This window comes from Pyrgilauda ruficollis, unplaced genomic scaffold (genome assembly GCF_017590135.1).
Source record: "Pyrgilauda ruficollis isolate IOZ18807 unplaced genomic scaffold, ASM1759013v1 scaffold97, whole genome shotgun sequence".
Lineage (NCBI taxonomy): Eukaryota > Metazoa > Chordata > Aves > Passeriformes > Passeridae > Pyrgilauda > Pyrgilauda ruficollis.
Genome location: NW_024531821.1, coordinates 2,967,614 through 2,985,435, shown reverse-complemented (window position 1 = coordinate 2,985,435; position 17,822 = coordinate 2,967,614). Strand labels below are relative to the sequence as shown.

Here is a 17,822-nt window from a genome sequence, read left to right as displayed (position 1 = left end):
TCCCAGCACCGTGTGGTGGGGCTGGAGCCCAGCACTGCCTCAGAAACACTGCCAGAGCTGTCAAAAGACCTTCACAAGGGACAGTCTGGGCCACCTCCCTGGTCCTGAGTTTGATCTCCCTGCAAAAAGAGGAAGCAAAGAATGCACTTGGCCGTTTCTCTACTATATTTCACCTGAGGTGGCATTTATAGTGGCAGGAAGACCTAATGTACCATCATTCTGCTTTCAGCAGGCTCAATGGAAGGCTTGGCTGGGCTCACACTTGAGATCCTGCCCAAAGGAAACTCGGACACTGACTGAGCAATGGGGCTGGGAGCGAGCTGCACGTGGGGGCTGAGCACGCTGGCACCCCAAAATGAAAGGGGGGAAGGCAGGCAGGGGAGGAGGAAGAGAAAAAAGAGAGGCCTGGCCAGCAGGATGATGATCCTGAGCTCCACACAGCAGCTCAGCACACAGAGTGCCTGTGACTGCCCCAGGAAGGCTTTGGTTCCTGCATCCATCCCCCCACAGTGACTGGGATGGATTTCAAATCCTGCTCCATTTGAAAGTAAAATTTCCATTAGCCAATATTTGTCTGAGGCAGTTTCTTTGAAGAGGATGCTGCTATGCAGCCATCTTCACACTAATTACAGGAATTAGGAAAGCAAGTGCAAGATCTCTTTTTTTCCCAAGGCTTTCCAGAAAGCTGCCTCTTAAGCATCATGTGCTCCTGAAGTTTAAGGTGCATTTTTAGAACTCTTGCAAGGAAATCTAAATTAACTCATCTTGTGAGAAGCACCCTTAGATGTTGCCAGAGCATCACCCAAATAGAACAGCGCTCTTCAAAGGCAGAAACATCTGAGGAGTCTCCTGAGGGGCAGCACTGGGAAAAGCTGGGGATGGTGGGAGTCAGGCTGCAGGAGCTGCAGAAGCACAGAGCCTCTGAGGAGGCCCTTCATCTGTCCATCTGTCTGTCCACCTGCCTGTCCATCTGCAGCCCCTCGCACCCCCCTGTGCCACCAGAGCCCAGAGCAGCCCAGAGGAGGCCAGGCAGAGGATTGAGAGCCAGCCCAGCTCGTTCCTGCTGCCTCAGCAGAGGGCTCAGCCTGACAAATCAGCTCTGTGAGCCGGGGGGAAATGCTCTGATACACGGCCGCTGGCTCACACGGGCTGCCACAGGGCTGCAGGCTCCTTTCATGAGAATATTTGGCTTCACTTTCAAGTTCAATTTGTGGAAAGTTTCTAGACCGAGAGCTGACTGAGAAGTGAAGGAGCTAAAGCCCTGCAGAGCTGTTGTGCCAAACTCCAGGGTCTGTGGAAAGCCCACACAGCAGGAAAACACAGCCCACCTTTCCCCTGCCAGCACACAGACATGTGGGGAGGCAGGACCCCACTGCTGGGGGCTCCTCTTACCCAAACAGCCTGAAACATCCCACCTCAAAGGGAATCCACCCCCTCCCTCTGCCCTCCCCAAAGCGAGCCCTGCTCCTGCATCGCTCCTTCCCACACAGCCTGAAACACCTCCTGGAAGGATACAGATGCTCAGAAAAGAAACCCTGGGTTACTGAAGCACCACAAGGGAAGGAATTCATGGAATCATCAAGGTTGGAAAAGACCTCCAAGATCATAAAGTTCATCCTTCTGCATGGAATCTGTACATATACATGTATATATAGAGAGGTAGATATAAATTTAAAGATTATATGGCCATCAGCAACCAAGCCTCAAGTATATTTATCTGTGGAGTCTACTGAGTTTGCTGCTTGTGTTTTCCATGAGCCAGGTTTAAGGACATTTGCCAGAGCCCTGAATCACTCTGGTTTATGGAGCTTTCTCACCACAGGCATGATCTAGGACTCCCAAGCTAAAACTGCTCTAAAAGAAACAAACACAGAGACACCCTCACAACAGTCTGCACCAAAAAAAAAATAAATAAGTCACAAGATAGTTTGAAAGTTATGTCATCTGGAATCAGCCAAGCAGCAGACTGGGAGTTTTAGGAGCTTTTCTCAAGTCAGAGGACTGGGAGATAGGCGGGTTCTGTTCTAGCCTGGCAGCAATCTCTGCTGCTCCTGAGCACAAACCAACCCAGCCTGAGGCACAGAAGATGCAAACCCTGAGCAGCCACACGAGGAGGTATTGAGGGGAGGGGAGGTGAAATAATTCAGTACCCTGACCCTGCCTGGAAGGCAACACTTCAGCCAGCAAAAGCCTGGCTTGGGGATCAGGGTTGGGGCCACCCAGGGCACCTCTTGCACCAGCTCCAGCCATCCCACTGTGCTGGAACCACAGACACTGGGTGTAAAACCCCCTGTCCCAGCCTGGGACCACAGCTGGGAACCACTCTGCTCCTCTTAAAGAGCCATGTGGATAAGGCTGCTCTGGAGCTGCTCTGATTACAAGATTTGACCTAATCCCCCAAAAATGCCATTTATTGTCTGGCAGCCCGACGATCCGCCCCTCGGGGCTGGCCTTGGCCATCCAAACCCAGATTAGGCAGAAGAGCAGAGTTTTGGGGTCTGGGCTGAGCTCTGAGTGGCTGCAGGGAGCAGATGGAGGGAAACACTTTCCCCCAGCCCCAGTTTCCAGCTGGGCTCCCTGCAGAGCTATTCCCTGTTCCCTGCAGTCACCCAGGGGTGCCCAGCACACACGGGGTGCTCGGGGGCCAGCCCCCCGAGCAAGGGCAGCAGGGGACACGGCAGCAGAGGGTCCCCAGGGAGCCCCAGCCCTGCTCTGCTGGCCCCAACACGCCTCTCCCAGCTCTTGGCTTGCTCCAGGGCCACGGTGGCTCCCGGCCAGGCGGCCACAATGCAGTGGAAGGAAGAAGAAACAGCTTTGTTTTGCCCAAAGCCTCGCCATTAATCAAGTTCCTATTTCCTCGCAGCTCCACGCTCCCCACCCCAGGCAGCTCCCAGCCATGGCACAGCCCCGGTGCCAGCACAGCGTTTGCTTGGCAATTTCACCCCAACACAGAACCAGAAAATGGAATTCATGAGAAATAGAAATGTCTTTGCTGCAGCGAGAAGCACTCAGGGCCCTCGGGGTCCAGAGCAAGCCGGGAGCCTCTGGAGCAGGCTGGCAGCTCCATCCCTGCCACACCACCCCCAGGACCCCCCTGGCACCAGCTCTCCCACCCAGGAGCAACACACAGAATCCCAGAGTCATTTAGGCTGGAAATGACCTGCAAGAGCACCAAGTCCCAGCTGTGCCCCATCCCCACCCTGTCCCCAGAGCCCCGAGTGCCATCTCCAGCCCTTCCTGGGACACTCCGGGGATGGGGATCCAAACCTCCCTGGGCAGTTCCAGTGCCTGAGCACCCTTTCCATGGGGAAATTCCTCCTGATTTGGACCCCTCTGAGCACAAGTCACTGTTTTTATAGTGACACACAGCAAAACAAAACACCAGTGCATTTTCCTGGCCTTTTTCCAAATTAAAGTGGGGCTGAATATCAGGGTGGGAGGAGAACGGGTGAGAATCCAGGCTCCTCAGGGACAGGAGCAGCTGATTTATGAGTAAATTTCTTAAACAGAAGTCCCAGAGATGCCATTTCAGAGGGACATTCCCAAAGTGGCTGCCGGGAAGGCAGGATGAGGGTGGGACCTGCTCCTGCGCCTCTGCACCTCTAATTGCCATTATTCTTCAGGAATATAAACAACAGGAGCCACGGAGCAGAGAGCCATGAAAGCTCAGCAGAACAAGGGCCTGGGAGCACAGGGACAGGAACTGCAGGTCAGGCAGGTTAAGGACTCATTTCTGGCTCCCCACAGCCCCTGTGCTGAGGACAGACGGGCAGGCACAGCCTGGGCTCTCCTGCAGCTCTGCCCAGCTCCCCAGGACAGGCACCAGCAGCACCTAAAGGTCTGTGTGCTTCACCTCACGTGCTTTGCCTTCCTGTGTCCCAGCTGATAACTGCCAAAGGTACCTGCATTCTTAAGAGACCATTTTCCCAAAGAAATCCTACCCTCTCCTGTTTGATCCATTGCCCTATCCCTGGAAGTGTCCAAGGGCAGGCTGGGCAGGGCTTGGAGCAAACTGGGACAGTGGAAGGTGTCCCTGCCCGTGGGATGAAGGAGCTTGAAGGTCATTCCAAGGCAAAGCAGTGCTTCCATGACTCTGGGATGCTGCCCTTGGACTTGGGATGGTGAGGGCCTTCAGGAGCAGAGCAATGGGAGGAAGGTGCAGCATCACCCCAGTCCCACGGCTCTGGTGTGTTGTCCCCTGTCCCCCTGCCCCACAACTCCCTCCCAGCCACTTGGAGAAGTCCCTGACAGAGAAAGTTATAGCTGAAATTTCTCTCATTTTCAGGCATGGAAAGAGAAATGTTCAATTTTAACTGGGATGCCTAATGAAGATTTATTTATGTGGGAATAACCACTCTTCCTTGGAGCAACTGGGTTATTTTTTCATGACCACTAGACCTTAGATCTGCTCCTCATTTCTTTCCATACCCACAGAGGGCAAGAAATAGCCATACTTGGTCAGTGAGAAAATGAAATTAAATGCAAATAGACATGTACTGACTAAATCTGAGTTTCCCAAGGTTATTATTTCTCTAAATGCCAAGTCCCTAGGGTGAGGGAGGGGCAGCACCAGCCTGGGCCAGGGCTGGCAGTGTGGGGGGCTCAGCCTGGCCCATGGCCCCATCTCCCCCAGTGCCCTGGGCCTGAGGCTGAGGATGGGCACCAGCACTGGGAACACTGGCAGGCCTGGAGGCACGGATGAACAGGGAGGGGTGTTAAATTGGTTCTGTCTCCTTGGCTGGAAGCACCCAGTGCTCCCCTGACACAGGCAGGGACAGCTTCCATGCCCCAGGTCACCCCAAGCCCTGTCCAGCCTGGCCCTGGACACCCTCAGGGATGAGGCACCCTGTGCCAGGGCTGCCCACCCTCCCAGGGAGCAATTCCTCCCCAGTACCCCATCTAGCCCTCTCCATCAGTAGGAAGCCATTCCCTTGTCCTTCCCCTTCCCCAGCTGAAGGACACATCTCTGCTGGAGGCACAGTGCTCCCTGCTCCATGCTTGGCTGTTTTCTAAGGAAGATGCTTTCTGCAGGGGCAGGATAAAGACACCCAACAGGGCACACAGAAACCTGCTGGCACACAGAAACCTACTGGGACACAGAAACCCAGCACTGCTTTGGGCACCATCCCTGCCCTGGTGGTCCTAGTGCCTGGGCAGCCACAGCCACAGCTCCTGGCACAGGACAGCAGTCCTGCTGACTCACCCAGTACAACTCCTGCCCAGAGCAGTTTTTCCATAAAAATAAACCCAGCCCTAATAAATAAATGCATTCCCATCGTAAAAGCCCGAGTGGTGGCTGGGAAGGAAGAGCCTGAGCCCGGCAGCAAAACCATTTCCCTCTGGATTGGAGACTGTGGACTGTGCTCCAGGGAAAGCACGTCAGAAGGAGCCCATTTCTCTGGGGAGGGGGACAGGGGGACCAGCACCGAGGTGGAGGGACCCCAGCCCCAGCACAGGCAGTGCTGCAGCAGCTGGGAAGGAGCGACACTCGCTCACCAGGGGGATTTAGGAACTGGCACAGCTCCTGGCAGAGCAGACCTGGGGGATACACGAGCATTTAGCAGGGAGCCAAGGGCCTTTGTAAACAGAAGCTCAAACAAACATCTCTCATTTCACAGATGGTGCTCACAATTTACAGCTGGCACGTTTAAAGGCCACCTTGGACACATCGGTGCTCACGGCTCAAATGGGACACAAGAAATGCCCCAGGCCTGCAGACCTCAACATTTGCACTCCAAGGAGCCTCCCTCTGAAATCCACAGGAGTTATTTCCACAGCAGTATCAGCAGGATATTCTGAATCAAAATATCATCAGAATGACCCAGCTCCTTTCCCTGCAGCTTCCCAGTGTGGGCGAGCACAGGCTCCCGATGGGCTCGTGGGGGCTGCCAGGAGACAGCCCCTCCTGAAGCTCCCCAGCACAGCAGCCCTGGTCCACAGCTAAAAATCACAGGAAATTGTGAAGAACACAAGAAAAAAACCCAAAGTCCTGAAGCAGAGCTCAGGGATAGGTGCCACAGGACCAGCAGAGGATCTGGCAGCGTTTGAAGGAGCACAAACCCCAAGGCACCTCCCGACCCTCCCGTGGCCACAGATCCTAAATGTGGGCAGGTAATTCCAGGGGAGCCCCAGAAGCCCAGCAAGGCAGCACCAGCTGCCCCAGCCCGGGGCAGAGGCTGCCTGCAAAGCCCACATTTCTCAGCTGCCTGGACAAACAGAAGTGTCTTTATGGAGCCACGACCTGGGCAGCCCCGCGGAGCCGCTGGACACTGGCACCATTCAGACACCCTGCCCCAGCCCAGCCTGCAGCCACAGGGCAGGGCACTGCTCACCCTCCTCATCCTCACCACTGCCAACCCAAAGCACCGAGGGCAGAACCCCACGGAGCTCTCAGAAACACAGGCACAGCCCCTGCTCCTGGGCAAGCCAAGGGAGTGACAGCCACACACACTTAGAATAAAATCAAGTTAATTGCTTCACTTCTTATTGAAAGATTGGATTAAAGACATTTGATTTAAATATTTGGGGTCGCAGAGAATATCTGCCCTGTGGCATTATCCCCCTTAGGATCCATATTTCAAACTTCAGCTCAACACAGACCAAAACCCCATACGCTCCTGCACGTGCAGAAATTATCTCATAATCACTGGGCTCGTGGAAAAGCACCAAATGTCACCAGCACTGTGAGAGCCACGAGCTGCCAGTGCTGTCCTGCTCAGCCCTGTGTCACCTCACAAATAAAGGCTCTGTAACTGGCACAAGCACCAGGTTCAGTGACAGCCAGCTCACCTAATCCCTCGGGAACAGCACGGTGCCTCCGCTCCCCAGAGCCCCACACAGCTTTAACTCAGCCATTCTGCTGAATTCCTCTGCAACTTCCGTTAAAAAAGAAATCATTAGGAAGAGGCAACTCTTGGAAACAGAAAAACTGTGAATTTGGCAACCAATCCTTGTAAGGTCTCAGCAAGACCCAGGCTCACAAACCTCATTCTGTGATAAGACACAGCATTTTTTTCCCCCCTTGAAGGATAAACTAAAGCCATCCTGTTGGGGAATGGGATGGGACTGACTCCAGAGCTCCAACCAGGCACGAGAGAGAGAAGCATCTTTACTCTCTATGTAGCATAAGTACAGCACAGCCTTGATGTGGAGGTGTCCTACCTTTGGGTGGTCTGTCCTGCCCCCAGGGCTCTCCTGCTGTGGGATGTTCCCCATGGAGCAGGGTTGGGTGTCCCAACCCTGCCCACCGAGGAGAGGCTGCTGCAGCTCAGGGTTTAGTGGCAGGAGGAGGATGATGGAAGCAGAGCAGATGGTGAAGCTGGATGAAGCCCGTGTCTGTTCCACACTTACCTTCCTGCCTGGGAGAGCCCAGCAGGGCCTGGAGCCATCCTGAATGCCAGAGTGAGAGCTGCACCCCAAACCCCAAACCAAGGCAGCCAAGGCAACAGCTCACCATGCCCAGAGCTCCTGTCCCAGCACCGGCCATGCCCAGCGCCCACGGGCACCCAGCTACCCCAGGCATGGCCCAGAGGGGACTGCAGTGACAGGGGCCACGGGAGGGGTGACAAGGACAGTGTCCCTGCTCTGGGAGGGGTGACAAGGACGGTGTCCCTGCTCTGGGAGGGGTGACAAGGACAGTGTCTCTGCACTGGAAGGGGTGACAAGGACGGTGTCCCTGCACTGGGAGGGGTGACAAGGATGGTGTCCCTGCTCTGGGAGGGGTGACAAGGATGGTGTCCCTGCTCTGGGAGGGGTGACAAGGACGGTGTCCCTGCTCTGGGAGGGGTGACAAGGACGGTGTCCCTGCTCTGGGAGGGCAGCAGTGCTCCCACCACCCATCCCAGGGATGCACAGGGCATGCCAGAGCTCCAGGGAACGGGCTGCATCTCCTGGAGACCTGAGCAGATCCTGACGTGGCGGGGAGGGGAGCTTCTGTGGGAAAATGCTGCGGGGCTGGCCGGGCCTGGCAGGAAGGAAATTCCCCCAGCGGAGCCGCCATCGCGAGGGCTCCGCGCGGCGAGTTCAGGGACTTCATAAATAACCCGGCCGTCCCCGGGGAGGCATGGCTAAGGTCACTATTTTTTCCCTTGAACTTTCCAGATGAAGGAAGCAATAGCAGAAGCAACAGCATAGATTTGGCCGGAGATCAACTGTACTGACAACAGTCACAGGATTGAACTCAGAAGAAAAGTCCTTTGTGCGTGTTGGAGTTATCACCAGATGGGCCGGGCAGCACTGGGGAGTTCTGCTCAAAAATATTCCACATGGGCAAAACCATCAGAGCTGGAACCCGTGGCAGATGTAACCCACAGCAACTAATTCCACTGCTTAGACCGAGTTAAAAATGGAGGCAAATGTTTGGTGCCCATTAAAAATTAAAATGTTAAATGGTATTCTTCAGCAGACTGCTGAGGTTGAGAATAAGAAACAATTCTGATTAAGGATTAAGGATGGAGAGACTATAAAACACTAATTACCATTGTACTTACAGGGAATTTGGCCTGTTGGGTTTAATTACTTCTAGTTCAAGATCACTCGAGTTCAGGCTGGGCTGGGGAGCGCTGTTGGAGTTGAGGAAGCTGTTTACATTTGAAGAGACGACAGATTCCAGGCTGGAGTTGATGATGCTGTTCCTGTTCTCCTCTAAAAAACACCAAAACCCAAGAACCATCAGCTGCCAGTGCAGACAAAGTGAAGAGCAAATGGCTGTGAAGGCATCGAGCATTCCCAGGAAAGCCTGGGCCAGTGCAAACAGGAACATCTCCCCAGAGCTCAGTTAGTTACAGACACATCATACATTAAACCACAAGAAATACCACGTACTCTTTGGCTCTTTTGGGTTTCAGATGCAGTGAGCACTGACACTGTGCATCTCCAAGAGCCACCACAGCACAGGCCCCTCCTCAGCTCTGCCAGGCCACCCAAAATCCCATTAACTCGTTTCCAGGAGATGCCTTTGCCCTTGGAGCAGTAATTGCAGTTGTGAGAAGCAATTAGCAACGCTGGTGGCACGAGAGCAGCCCTGGGCAGAGAGTGGCTGTTTCTGGGATGCTGCTTTCCTGAAAGGCAGGCACCAGCTGGAAAACACAGAGTCCTACTGCAAGGACACTTCTTCCCAAAACTATTTTTCCTGTGCACAATAACATGGTCAAACTACAACCCAAAAGCATGTAGTGACAGGGGATCCTTGCTCCCAATCCCTTTAAATTCCATCTCTTTTTGCGTGAGGAGAACGTGCAATATTAATTGGTACTCTGTGCACATATAAAGGGGGTAAAAGAGTGCAAGAGGAACTCCTGGGTTGTGTGAAAGGTTAATCCTGAGCACACAGCAGAAAGGAACTGCCTGTGAAACAGCCTGGCAGGAGGGTTGTCTTGGGGTGCTGGTGCAGCTCTGCCACCACTCCAAAGGGAAATGCCACTTCAGCTCTGGAGCTGCTGCATTTCCCAGGTACCTGGGCAGAATCAGCACCTGCAGGGCAGCAGGACAGGGCTTGGTTTAGCTCAGGTTGAGCTTGTCTTCCAAGGATGTGTGATGTTGAAACATGTCAACGTGTTCCTGAGACTGGATTTCATTAATCTTCATCTGCAATGAGCCACCATGGGAACAAGCAGCACAGACATTTCTTTGTCCCCAGCCCTGCAAAAGCTCAACCCTCAGGGCACCAGCACCTTGGGATGAAAAAGATGATCCATGCAGAAGACAAAGAGGGAAAAGTGAAGAAAAGCAGAGTACTGACCTCCACAAATACTGACAGGCAGATGTGACAGCCAGCAGATGGAAAAATTAAAGAAATTAAGCTGTATAAGGACCTAAAACACCCAAATCCCTCTGGTTTTGCATCTGCCAGAGCAAGTTTAAGGCAGCCCATGAGAGGCCACCTGTACAGAGCTGGCCAGGGCCAGGGACTGCCTGTGCTGAGCCCAGCCAGCCCTGAGGAGCTGAGCTGAGCCCCTGGAGGAGGGACTGACACCAGCTTATCATTTGCAAACTTCTGCCCAAGGCTGAAGGCTGGGAATAAGCTCCATAAGCTTGGCAGCTCAGCGTGGATTGTCCCTCTAATCTCCTCAGCAGCCACAAGCCAAGAGTGGAGTCCCTGTCAGCCACAGAACTGGAAGGGCCTCAGCTCAGGGGGAATAGGGTTCAATGGCAGAATCTGAAACTCCTGCTTCATTTTATTTCTTCCTTTTTAAAAGGCTGAAACGTCATGTTTTTGAAAGCTCACGTGAAGGATTCTTCGCTGGGAGATTTGATTTGGTCTTACAGCTGCAGGAGCAGAGCTGCCCATCAGCTCAAGAGCATTTCCAGCATGCAGAGAAAAGAGCCTTTCACCCCTTACCCAAACTTCCTCTCTCTAGTGGGAAGTCAGGCAGGCAGAGCCACTGGAGCCTCACCAGAGCCTTGGTCTCCAGGAACCCTGGTAACTGATCCAGGGCACTTTGGTGACAGTGACCCCAGGGGCCAGAGAGGGGATGACAAAAGAGCTGATAAGGAACAAAATGCTGTTTGCTGTGCTGGTGACACTTGTGTCACAAGAGCTACTCCCTGGGTCAGATGTGGACAAAAATGTAAATGTTTAACAACAAAATAATCACTATAATCATGGATTAATCATGATTATCTAATCTGCTTCCTGTTCTTGAACATGATAATTTTTGACTTAGACACAGCTTGGTACGATGCATGCTAGTGAAAACAGAAAGATATTGGATTTTGATGAACAGGTTTCAAGTGATGGAAAATCCGCTGTCCCATTCCACTTCTTTTTAAGTCAAACTGCTCCCAGTCTTAAACAATGTGCACCCTGCTCTCATTTAGAACATTTCTGGCTTCAATTTCAACTTTCAATTTCTGTGCTGCTCAATGGGGCTTGAGCTGCTGCCTAAGTCCTTGTGCTTCACCCTGACTTCAGAGCCTTGGTCTGTCTCCAGACCAGTAAGAAAGGAAAAGAAGAAGAAAAGAAGCAAGGAAACCTCACATATTTCTCATGATGAGCAGCAGGGAAGGCAAATAAAACAGTAGTGGCTTCCCAAAGACGCGGGAGGTTATAGACTGTCAGGAGGAACACCAAGAAAATGTTGCTTCACATGGGAATAAATAAATGCAGAAATAAAGAAATGAGCTCAGTTCCTCTCCCAGGCACGGGGAGGATGGACACGGAGCCTGGAGAGCCTGGAGGCTGACAAGCCACTGCTTCATTAGCAGCAGATGAATTACTGGGGCTGAAAGTTTTCAAAAGCAGCGTTTGATATTTGAGGCTTCACCGAGAGCCGTCCCACAGCATTTCCAGAGCACGCTCCAGGGCCACCCCTGCTTCCTAAACCCACGCGCATCTTTCCGACACCTCCGACAGGAGACTGCCTGCTAGTTAACAGTAACCTAATCAGACAAACCCACGTGTTTTGAGAGTCAGCAAAGTCCACAGCAGCCACTCTGTGTACCCTGGGGAGCTGGCCATCCCCAGCCCTGCTCCTTGCTCCACTGGTGCTGTCCTGCTCACCAGGAGACTCTCCTGCTTTTTTACCAAACTGGGACAGCTCCCTGTGTGCAGCTGGCTGGCTCCAGGAGCACATGGCCAGGGAGAACCAGAGAGCTGGGAGTTGGGTTTGCTCTGTAACATGAAACAACAGCCTGAGCAGACACATTTCTGCCACCCCATGAGCAGGGCTGGGGCCTTGGCTCTTTCACCCAAATATCTGGAGCATCAATTAGTGACAGAAATGGAAAGATGAGCTCCAACATTTTTAAACTGCCATGGTACATAATCCTCAGGAAAATGCCGAACCTCCTGGCTGAGTTTTCCTGTCTGTAAAAGGCAAAGTGCCCGAGGGCATCCCAAAAGGGCCGGCCTGTGGTGGCCGCCCTTGCCACAGGTGTGGCACCCTCGTCCTGGCAGCTGATGGCAGCGATGACGGGCCCAGGAACATGAGAAGGGGACACGCAGGGGCCCGTCAGGTGGGGAGGGGACAGCAACACTCTATCCTGTGCTAAGGCAGCCTCCTGTCGAGCCCAGTTAAGGGCCTGGATGCCAGCAGAGATTCCACTCCCCACCAACGCGACAGCAGAGGAAACCGAAGCCTGACCCCGCTATGGAATCATCCCTTCCACGGACAGCAGGAAAAGTGCACGGGAAAGGCACGGGAATGACGGCCTGTGAGGCAGGGCTAGGGCCCAGCTGGGGGCTGGGAGGGCACTCACGCCTCTCGCTGGGCTGGGCCGTGTGGAAGAGCGTCAGCGGCCGCTCGCTGCACGAGGGAGGCTTCGACTCCGTGCTCTTCTTGCGCGATAACAGCAGCTGCGAGTTCGACGGCGGAGCCTCTGGCACCGTGTTAAATATCTGTTAAAAATAATAAACAACTTGTTCTCTGGCATGGCCCCGTGCAACAGGACGGCTGCCCACCTGCCTGGGCTGCACCGCTCCCCTGCGCAGCTCTGAGGATGACAGGCACTCAACAGGGCAACGTTCTGGGGACAGATTCCTGAATCCCACGTTTCCACTCTGTCTGCACTCCTCTTTTTTTCACCCAAGAGGCACACTGCAAGCTGTGAAGAAGGCTCTGGCACTCTGCTGACTTCCTGGGGGTGCAGGTGATGATGAGCAGCCCAGACAGACCAGCAGTGTCCCCCCTGTGCCCCCCACGGCGTGACCCCGGCGCCCACGCTCCCACGGCTGCAGACCAGCTTGGGAAAGTCTTTGCAACTTCCAGCTACAGCTGTCAGAAAACTGAGTAATCACATTTTTCTCAAGGGGATGAAATTTTAAAACTGCACGAACCCAAAGGGCAGCAGCCTTGCTGGTTGCTGATATTTGGTTGTGTACTGCTCCTCTTCCAGAGCCCACAGGCTCAGAGAAGGGCAGTGACCCCTCCAGACCAGCTCTCTCAGAGCCCCTCTCCATTGCTGAGAGTCCATTAAACCCATTCCTCAGTGTCCTTCCTGCTCTCCTGCCCTTGCCAGACAGACAGCTGGCACAGCCAGGCTTTCCCAACAGGAAAAGCACACGTTGGCACAGCTCTCTGCTCAAGGCAGAACTGGATGTGGACCCAGAGCCACGATGGCACCCCAGCCAGGGCAAGCTGCTTTCTAGCTCTGCCTTTGCTGTCCAAATCTGTTACTGCTTTCCAATCAAAACCAGACTAACAAAAGATCGTAATCAGGGAACTGGCTGCATTTAGAAGGAAATGGTATTTTTTAAAAAGCACAGGCAGCCAGGGAAGGATGGCCAGGACCTCGGCCCCACCGAGCCTCCACTGCTGCACTGGCAGACCCCAACATCCATGGCCAACCAACACAAATGCATCAGGATTCAGATCAACACTGTGGATAAAGCCAGCACTTGGATAAACCTGGATTTAGTCAGCAAAGCAGGAGCCAGCCGAGGTGTGCCTCTCACTGGTTTGCTTTAGCACTCATCTCTCTTGAAACCAAGGACAAATTCCCACTGAACAGTGGGAAGGGGGAGAAAGGGAATTTCTGTGAGGAGACACGGCCATGCTGACACACTGGGATGACCATAAACAAGGCTGGCCACCAGCAGCCCTGGTCACACAGCCCCAGAACGAGGTGCCAGCTGCCCCCTCCCCAGCACAGCCCCACCGTGGTGCCACTGGCCATGGAGAGGGGGCTGCCACGGGCAAAGAGAGACCAATTCCTTTCCATAAATCACTGACATGGAAGAAGCAAGGGAAGCCATTACCTTCTCGTGGTTCTCTATTAAAATTTCAATCACGATGTTCTGGAATTTGATGTCCATGATGGCAGCCACCGTTTCCTCTTGAGGTCGAAGCAGCGTCGGCCCAAACACCACACCCAGATTAGCAACAGTCATCAGGTTCTGCTTGTGATTATCTGCAACCCTGGGAAAAAAAAGAGAAAGAAAATGAAGTAGGTGATGGAACTAATCCACAGGGAACCCCCTCCCTGCCTTCCCTGCCTCGTGGCTGGCACAAGGCTTACAACCCTGTTTACATTTTTCACGCTCCTGGTGAGCTCCTTGAAGGCTCAGCCATGTGGAAAAGTACAAATTTAACTGTTGTGCTCCTGGGGACCTTTCAGCCTCCATGAATTGACTAATGCCATAAAACCTCAACCCCACGCCAGCCACCGAGCCTCACGCTGCAAACCACTCCCAGGAAAACATCTTGAATCATTAATGCTTAAAACCCTTCTGAAAACAAATTGTTGGACCTCTGACACATGCTGCTCTCCAACTCAATGAGTGACCTCATATGTTCCAAAGGCCAATTCCTTCCCAGCCATTCCAGCACCAGAGGTCAGTCCCATGTGGCCCAGCCAGGCTGCCTGGGAGGCCAAGATGGGGCTTTGCCCCCTGATCCCCACGTGTTCCCTTCTCCATGGCACAAGATGGGGACCCAGGGACACCCAAGCCTTCCTCCTCCCCACCTCCATCTCCTTCAGCTCCCAAGAGGGCACAGAGCAGCTCAGCAAAGTGCAGCAGCTCATGCTGAGGAGGTGGTACCCTGTTTATGGTGCTTGAGGGGTTGCCCTGGAGCAGCTCCAGTTGGCACCGGGTCTGAGAGGAGCAAAGCCCCAGCAGCCCTAAGGGGACATGTCCCCTGCTCTGCCTCCCCCCGAGGGGACACAGCAACAGGGACACAGGCAGCGCCCCTCGGCCACGCTGGGCTGCAGGTGCCCAGCCCTCCAGGAGGGACAGAGCTCTCTGGGCACCCTGGGCACTGCTGGGACACACCTGTGTGCCCCTGGGCACTGCTGAGTGACACAGGGACACCTGTGTGCCCCCTGGGCACTGCTGAGTGACACAGGGACACCTGTGTGCACCTTGGGCACTGCTGAGTGACACAGGGACACCTGTGTGCCCCTGGGCACTGCTGGGACACACCTGTGTGTCCCCTGGGCACCGCTGGGACACAGGGGCACCTGTGTGCCCCCTGGGCACTGCTGAGTGACACACGAGGACATCTGTGTGCACCCTGGGCACTGCTGGGACACACCTGTGTGTCCCCTGGGCACCGCTGGGACACAGGGGCACCTGTGTGCCCCCTGGGCACTGCTGGGACACAGGGGCACCTGTGTGCCCCTGGGCACTGCTGGGACACACCTGTGTGCCCCAGGCACTGCTGGGACACAGGGACACCTGTGTGCCCCCTGGGCACTGCTGAGTGACACAGGGACACCTGTGTGCACCCTGGCCACTGCTGGACACACGGGACACCTGTGTGCCCCAGGCACTGCTGGTGCCACAAAGGGTCACTGCTGAGTCCCAGGGGACATGTGTGTGCCCGTGCTGCCCGTGACCTGCAGTGCAGCCCGTGGCCCCAGGAGTCTTTCTTGTGGTTTGCTCCTGACCTCCTAAAGCAGGAAACGTGGCGGCTTCAGGCTGTGTGCTCACAGGGTTGTAGCCTGAAGGAGTTTTGGTCTCTTTTCCTTCACTTTCTCTTCTGTTTCCCTGGACAGATGCAGCAGGCCAGCACACAGTGAGGCTCAGACTCACTTGCTGGGCTGACCCTCACTTTATATTGCTGTGAGTTCCTAACATTGACCTTGGGGTCAAGACATTCGTGTGCAAGCTCAGCATATTTCAGCACCCTGCAAGCCCAGGCTGGCTAAAAAGAAAAGATGCTTTCCATCCTTTTCCATCCAAACCTCACCTGAACCAGCAAAGAACTCATCCCTACACACAGCTCCTCAGGCAGCAGACAGGAGTGCCATCACAAGGGGGGCTCAGGGACCAGGGCTGCTGGCTTAGCTCCCCCCACAGCAGCACCAGCCCTGCTCACTGCCCGGGCAAGAAACCTCACGCTGGTGCACACTGCATCCCTGGGGAGCAGGCAGAGCTGTCCCCTCCACCGAGCCTGTGCTTGGCATCCAAGCTCGGAGTGGGGAGCTCCTGCCAAAGCCCTCGGGAGCAGGCAGGACCTGCCTCTCACCCATAACTGCCCCACTGCCAGGAAGATGTGAGTGTCTGATCACAGCCTGCGGGAATCCCGCTGTCAGAAAGCGGCTGGGGCAGCTGGGCTGCCCTGGAGACGGGCGCTGGGTCTGCCACAGAGGGGACAGCCACACCAGGGGGACAGCATCAGCAGGGGGACAGCCACACCAGGGGGACAGCCACAGCAGGGGGACAGCATCAGCAGGGGGACAGCCTCAAAAGGGGGACAGCCTCAGCAGGGGGACAGCATCAGCAGGGGGACAGCCACACCAGGGGGACAGCCTCACCACAGGGGACATGCTGCTCACACTGCCACCCAGCCAGGCTGGCCATCCCCACCCCTGGGCGGGCACAGAACCTCTCTCCATCCCCATCCCCATCCCCATCCCCATCCCCATCCCCATCCTCATCCTCATCCCCATCCCCATCCCCATCCCCATCCTCATCCTCATCCTCATCCTCATCCTCACCACAGCCAAGAGCTCGCCGAGCTGCTCCTGGCCATGCCAGCACCACAGAGCTGGGAGGGTCAAAAGGGGGACAGCCTCAGCAGGGGGACAGCATCAGCAGGGGGACAGCCTCAAAAGGGAGACAGCCACACCACAGGGGACATGCTGCTCACACTGCCACCCAGCCAGGCTGGCCATCCCCACCCCTGGGCGGGCACAGAACCTCTCTCCATCTCCATCCCCATCCCCATTCCCATCCTCATCCTCATCCTCATCCTCATCCTCACCACAGCCAAGAGCTCGCCGAGCTGCTCCTGGCCATGCCAGCACCACGGAGCTGGGAGGGGAAACAAACTCTCCTTAGGGAGTCACAACCTCGTGGAGCAGCAAGAAAGGCAGAACAGGTCCAGTAAGAAACAACAGATACTAAATAATACTTATATACTAAATAACACTTACATGGGGATTCAAACCCACCCCCCACTCCCAGCCACATCACTCACAAATCCCAATGACATTTTTGCATTGCAAAATTGCATTTCAGACACACATTCACATGCTCCTAATTGGATATGGAAAAACGCAGCTGCAGTCCAAATGGCTTTCAGAAGCGTTAATAAAATAATAATTTTAATGATCTTCTGTGGTTAGTAAAACAATGTTCATTTATAAAAAAACAACTGAATTGATCTAAGTCGCACAAAATTAGGTGCCTCCATTTCTCATTACCGTTACCATGTCCTACATCACTCTAATAAATTGCACTGTCATCAGCTCATTACAGGAGGCAGCTGAGCGTGGTCCTGGCAATTATTTCAGACTGGGCTATTAATGGCTTCCCAGGCAGGACATGGTCCCACAGCACCAGCCACGGGCCTGCCCAGCCACTGCCCACTCAGCCACCCTCACCTCCACCACCACACCCTGCTCAGGGTGCTTTGCTTTGCCTCTGGAAGCAAAGTGGGAGCTGTGCTGCAGCTGTGCAATCCAGCTCATTTCTGGAATCAACCTCAGGGCCACAGGAACTCCTGCTCTGCTCCCCGGGTACTTTTCCAGCAATAGCCATCCCTGTACCAGGTCACCACAGCCGTGCTCCAAAACATGATTCACCTTTCACATCCTTCAAATTCCCCATCCATTACCCACAGGATAATTCACTCTGAATTACAGCTCTTCATCATCCTTTGTACGAGGAAATAACGCCGCGGTTTCTAAAGATGGGTGTTCTCAGCCCAAAGTGGGCTTAATGCTGGGGCTGTTCAGCAGGGACTGTCAGTGCCATTCCTGAGCTGCTCTTTACAAGTTTTCCAAGCAGTCACTGTGTTTTCCTTTTAACCTGCTGTTTCTTTCTGGCCCTTGATGCACTCTGAGAGAACCGCACCACCATTGATTTCTGTGGGTGCTTTTTCTGCTCCCCGCTTTACAGGAGCCACTTCCAGCACAGGAGAAAGCAACAACTAATG

General features: G+C 54.3%; 1 protein-coding gene across 3 annotated transcripts in view; it reads right to left on the bottom strand.

Moving 5' to 3' along the window:
- The window catches only part of ARHGAP26 (Rho GTPase activating protein 26), a 101,790-nt gene that overhangs the window by 13,834 nt on the left and 70,134 nt on the right, over window positions 1-17,822 (bottom strand). For all 3 annotated transcript variants that reach the window (XM_041489924.1, XM_041489923.1, XM_041489925.1), the window contains exons 18-20: window positions 13,697-13,856; window positions 12,199-12,337; window positions 8,490-8,643 (exon numbers count right to left, since the gene is read on the bottom strand). In XM_041489924.1, the coding sequence (XP_041345858.1) occupies window positions 8,490-8,643; window positions 12,199-12,337; window positions 13,697-13,856 (453 nt within the window). The remainder of the gene's footprint in view (window positions 1-8,489; window positions 8,644-12,198; window positions 12,338-13,696; window positions 13,857-17,822) is intronic.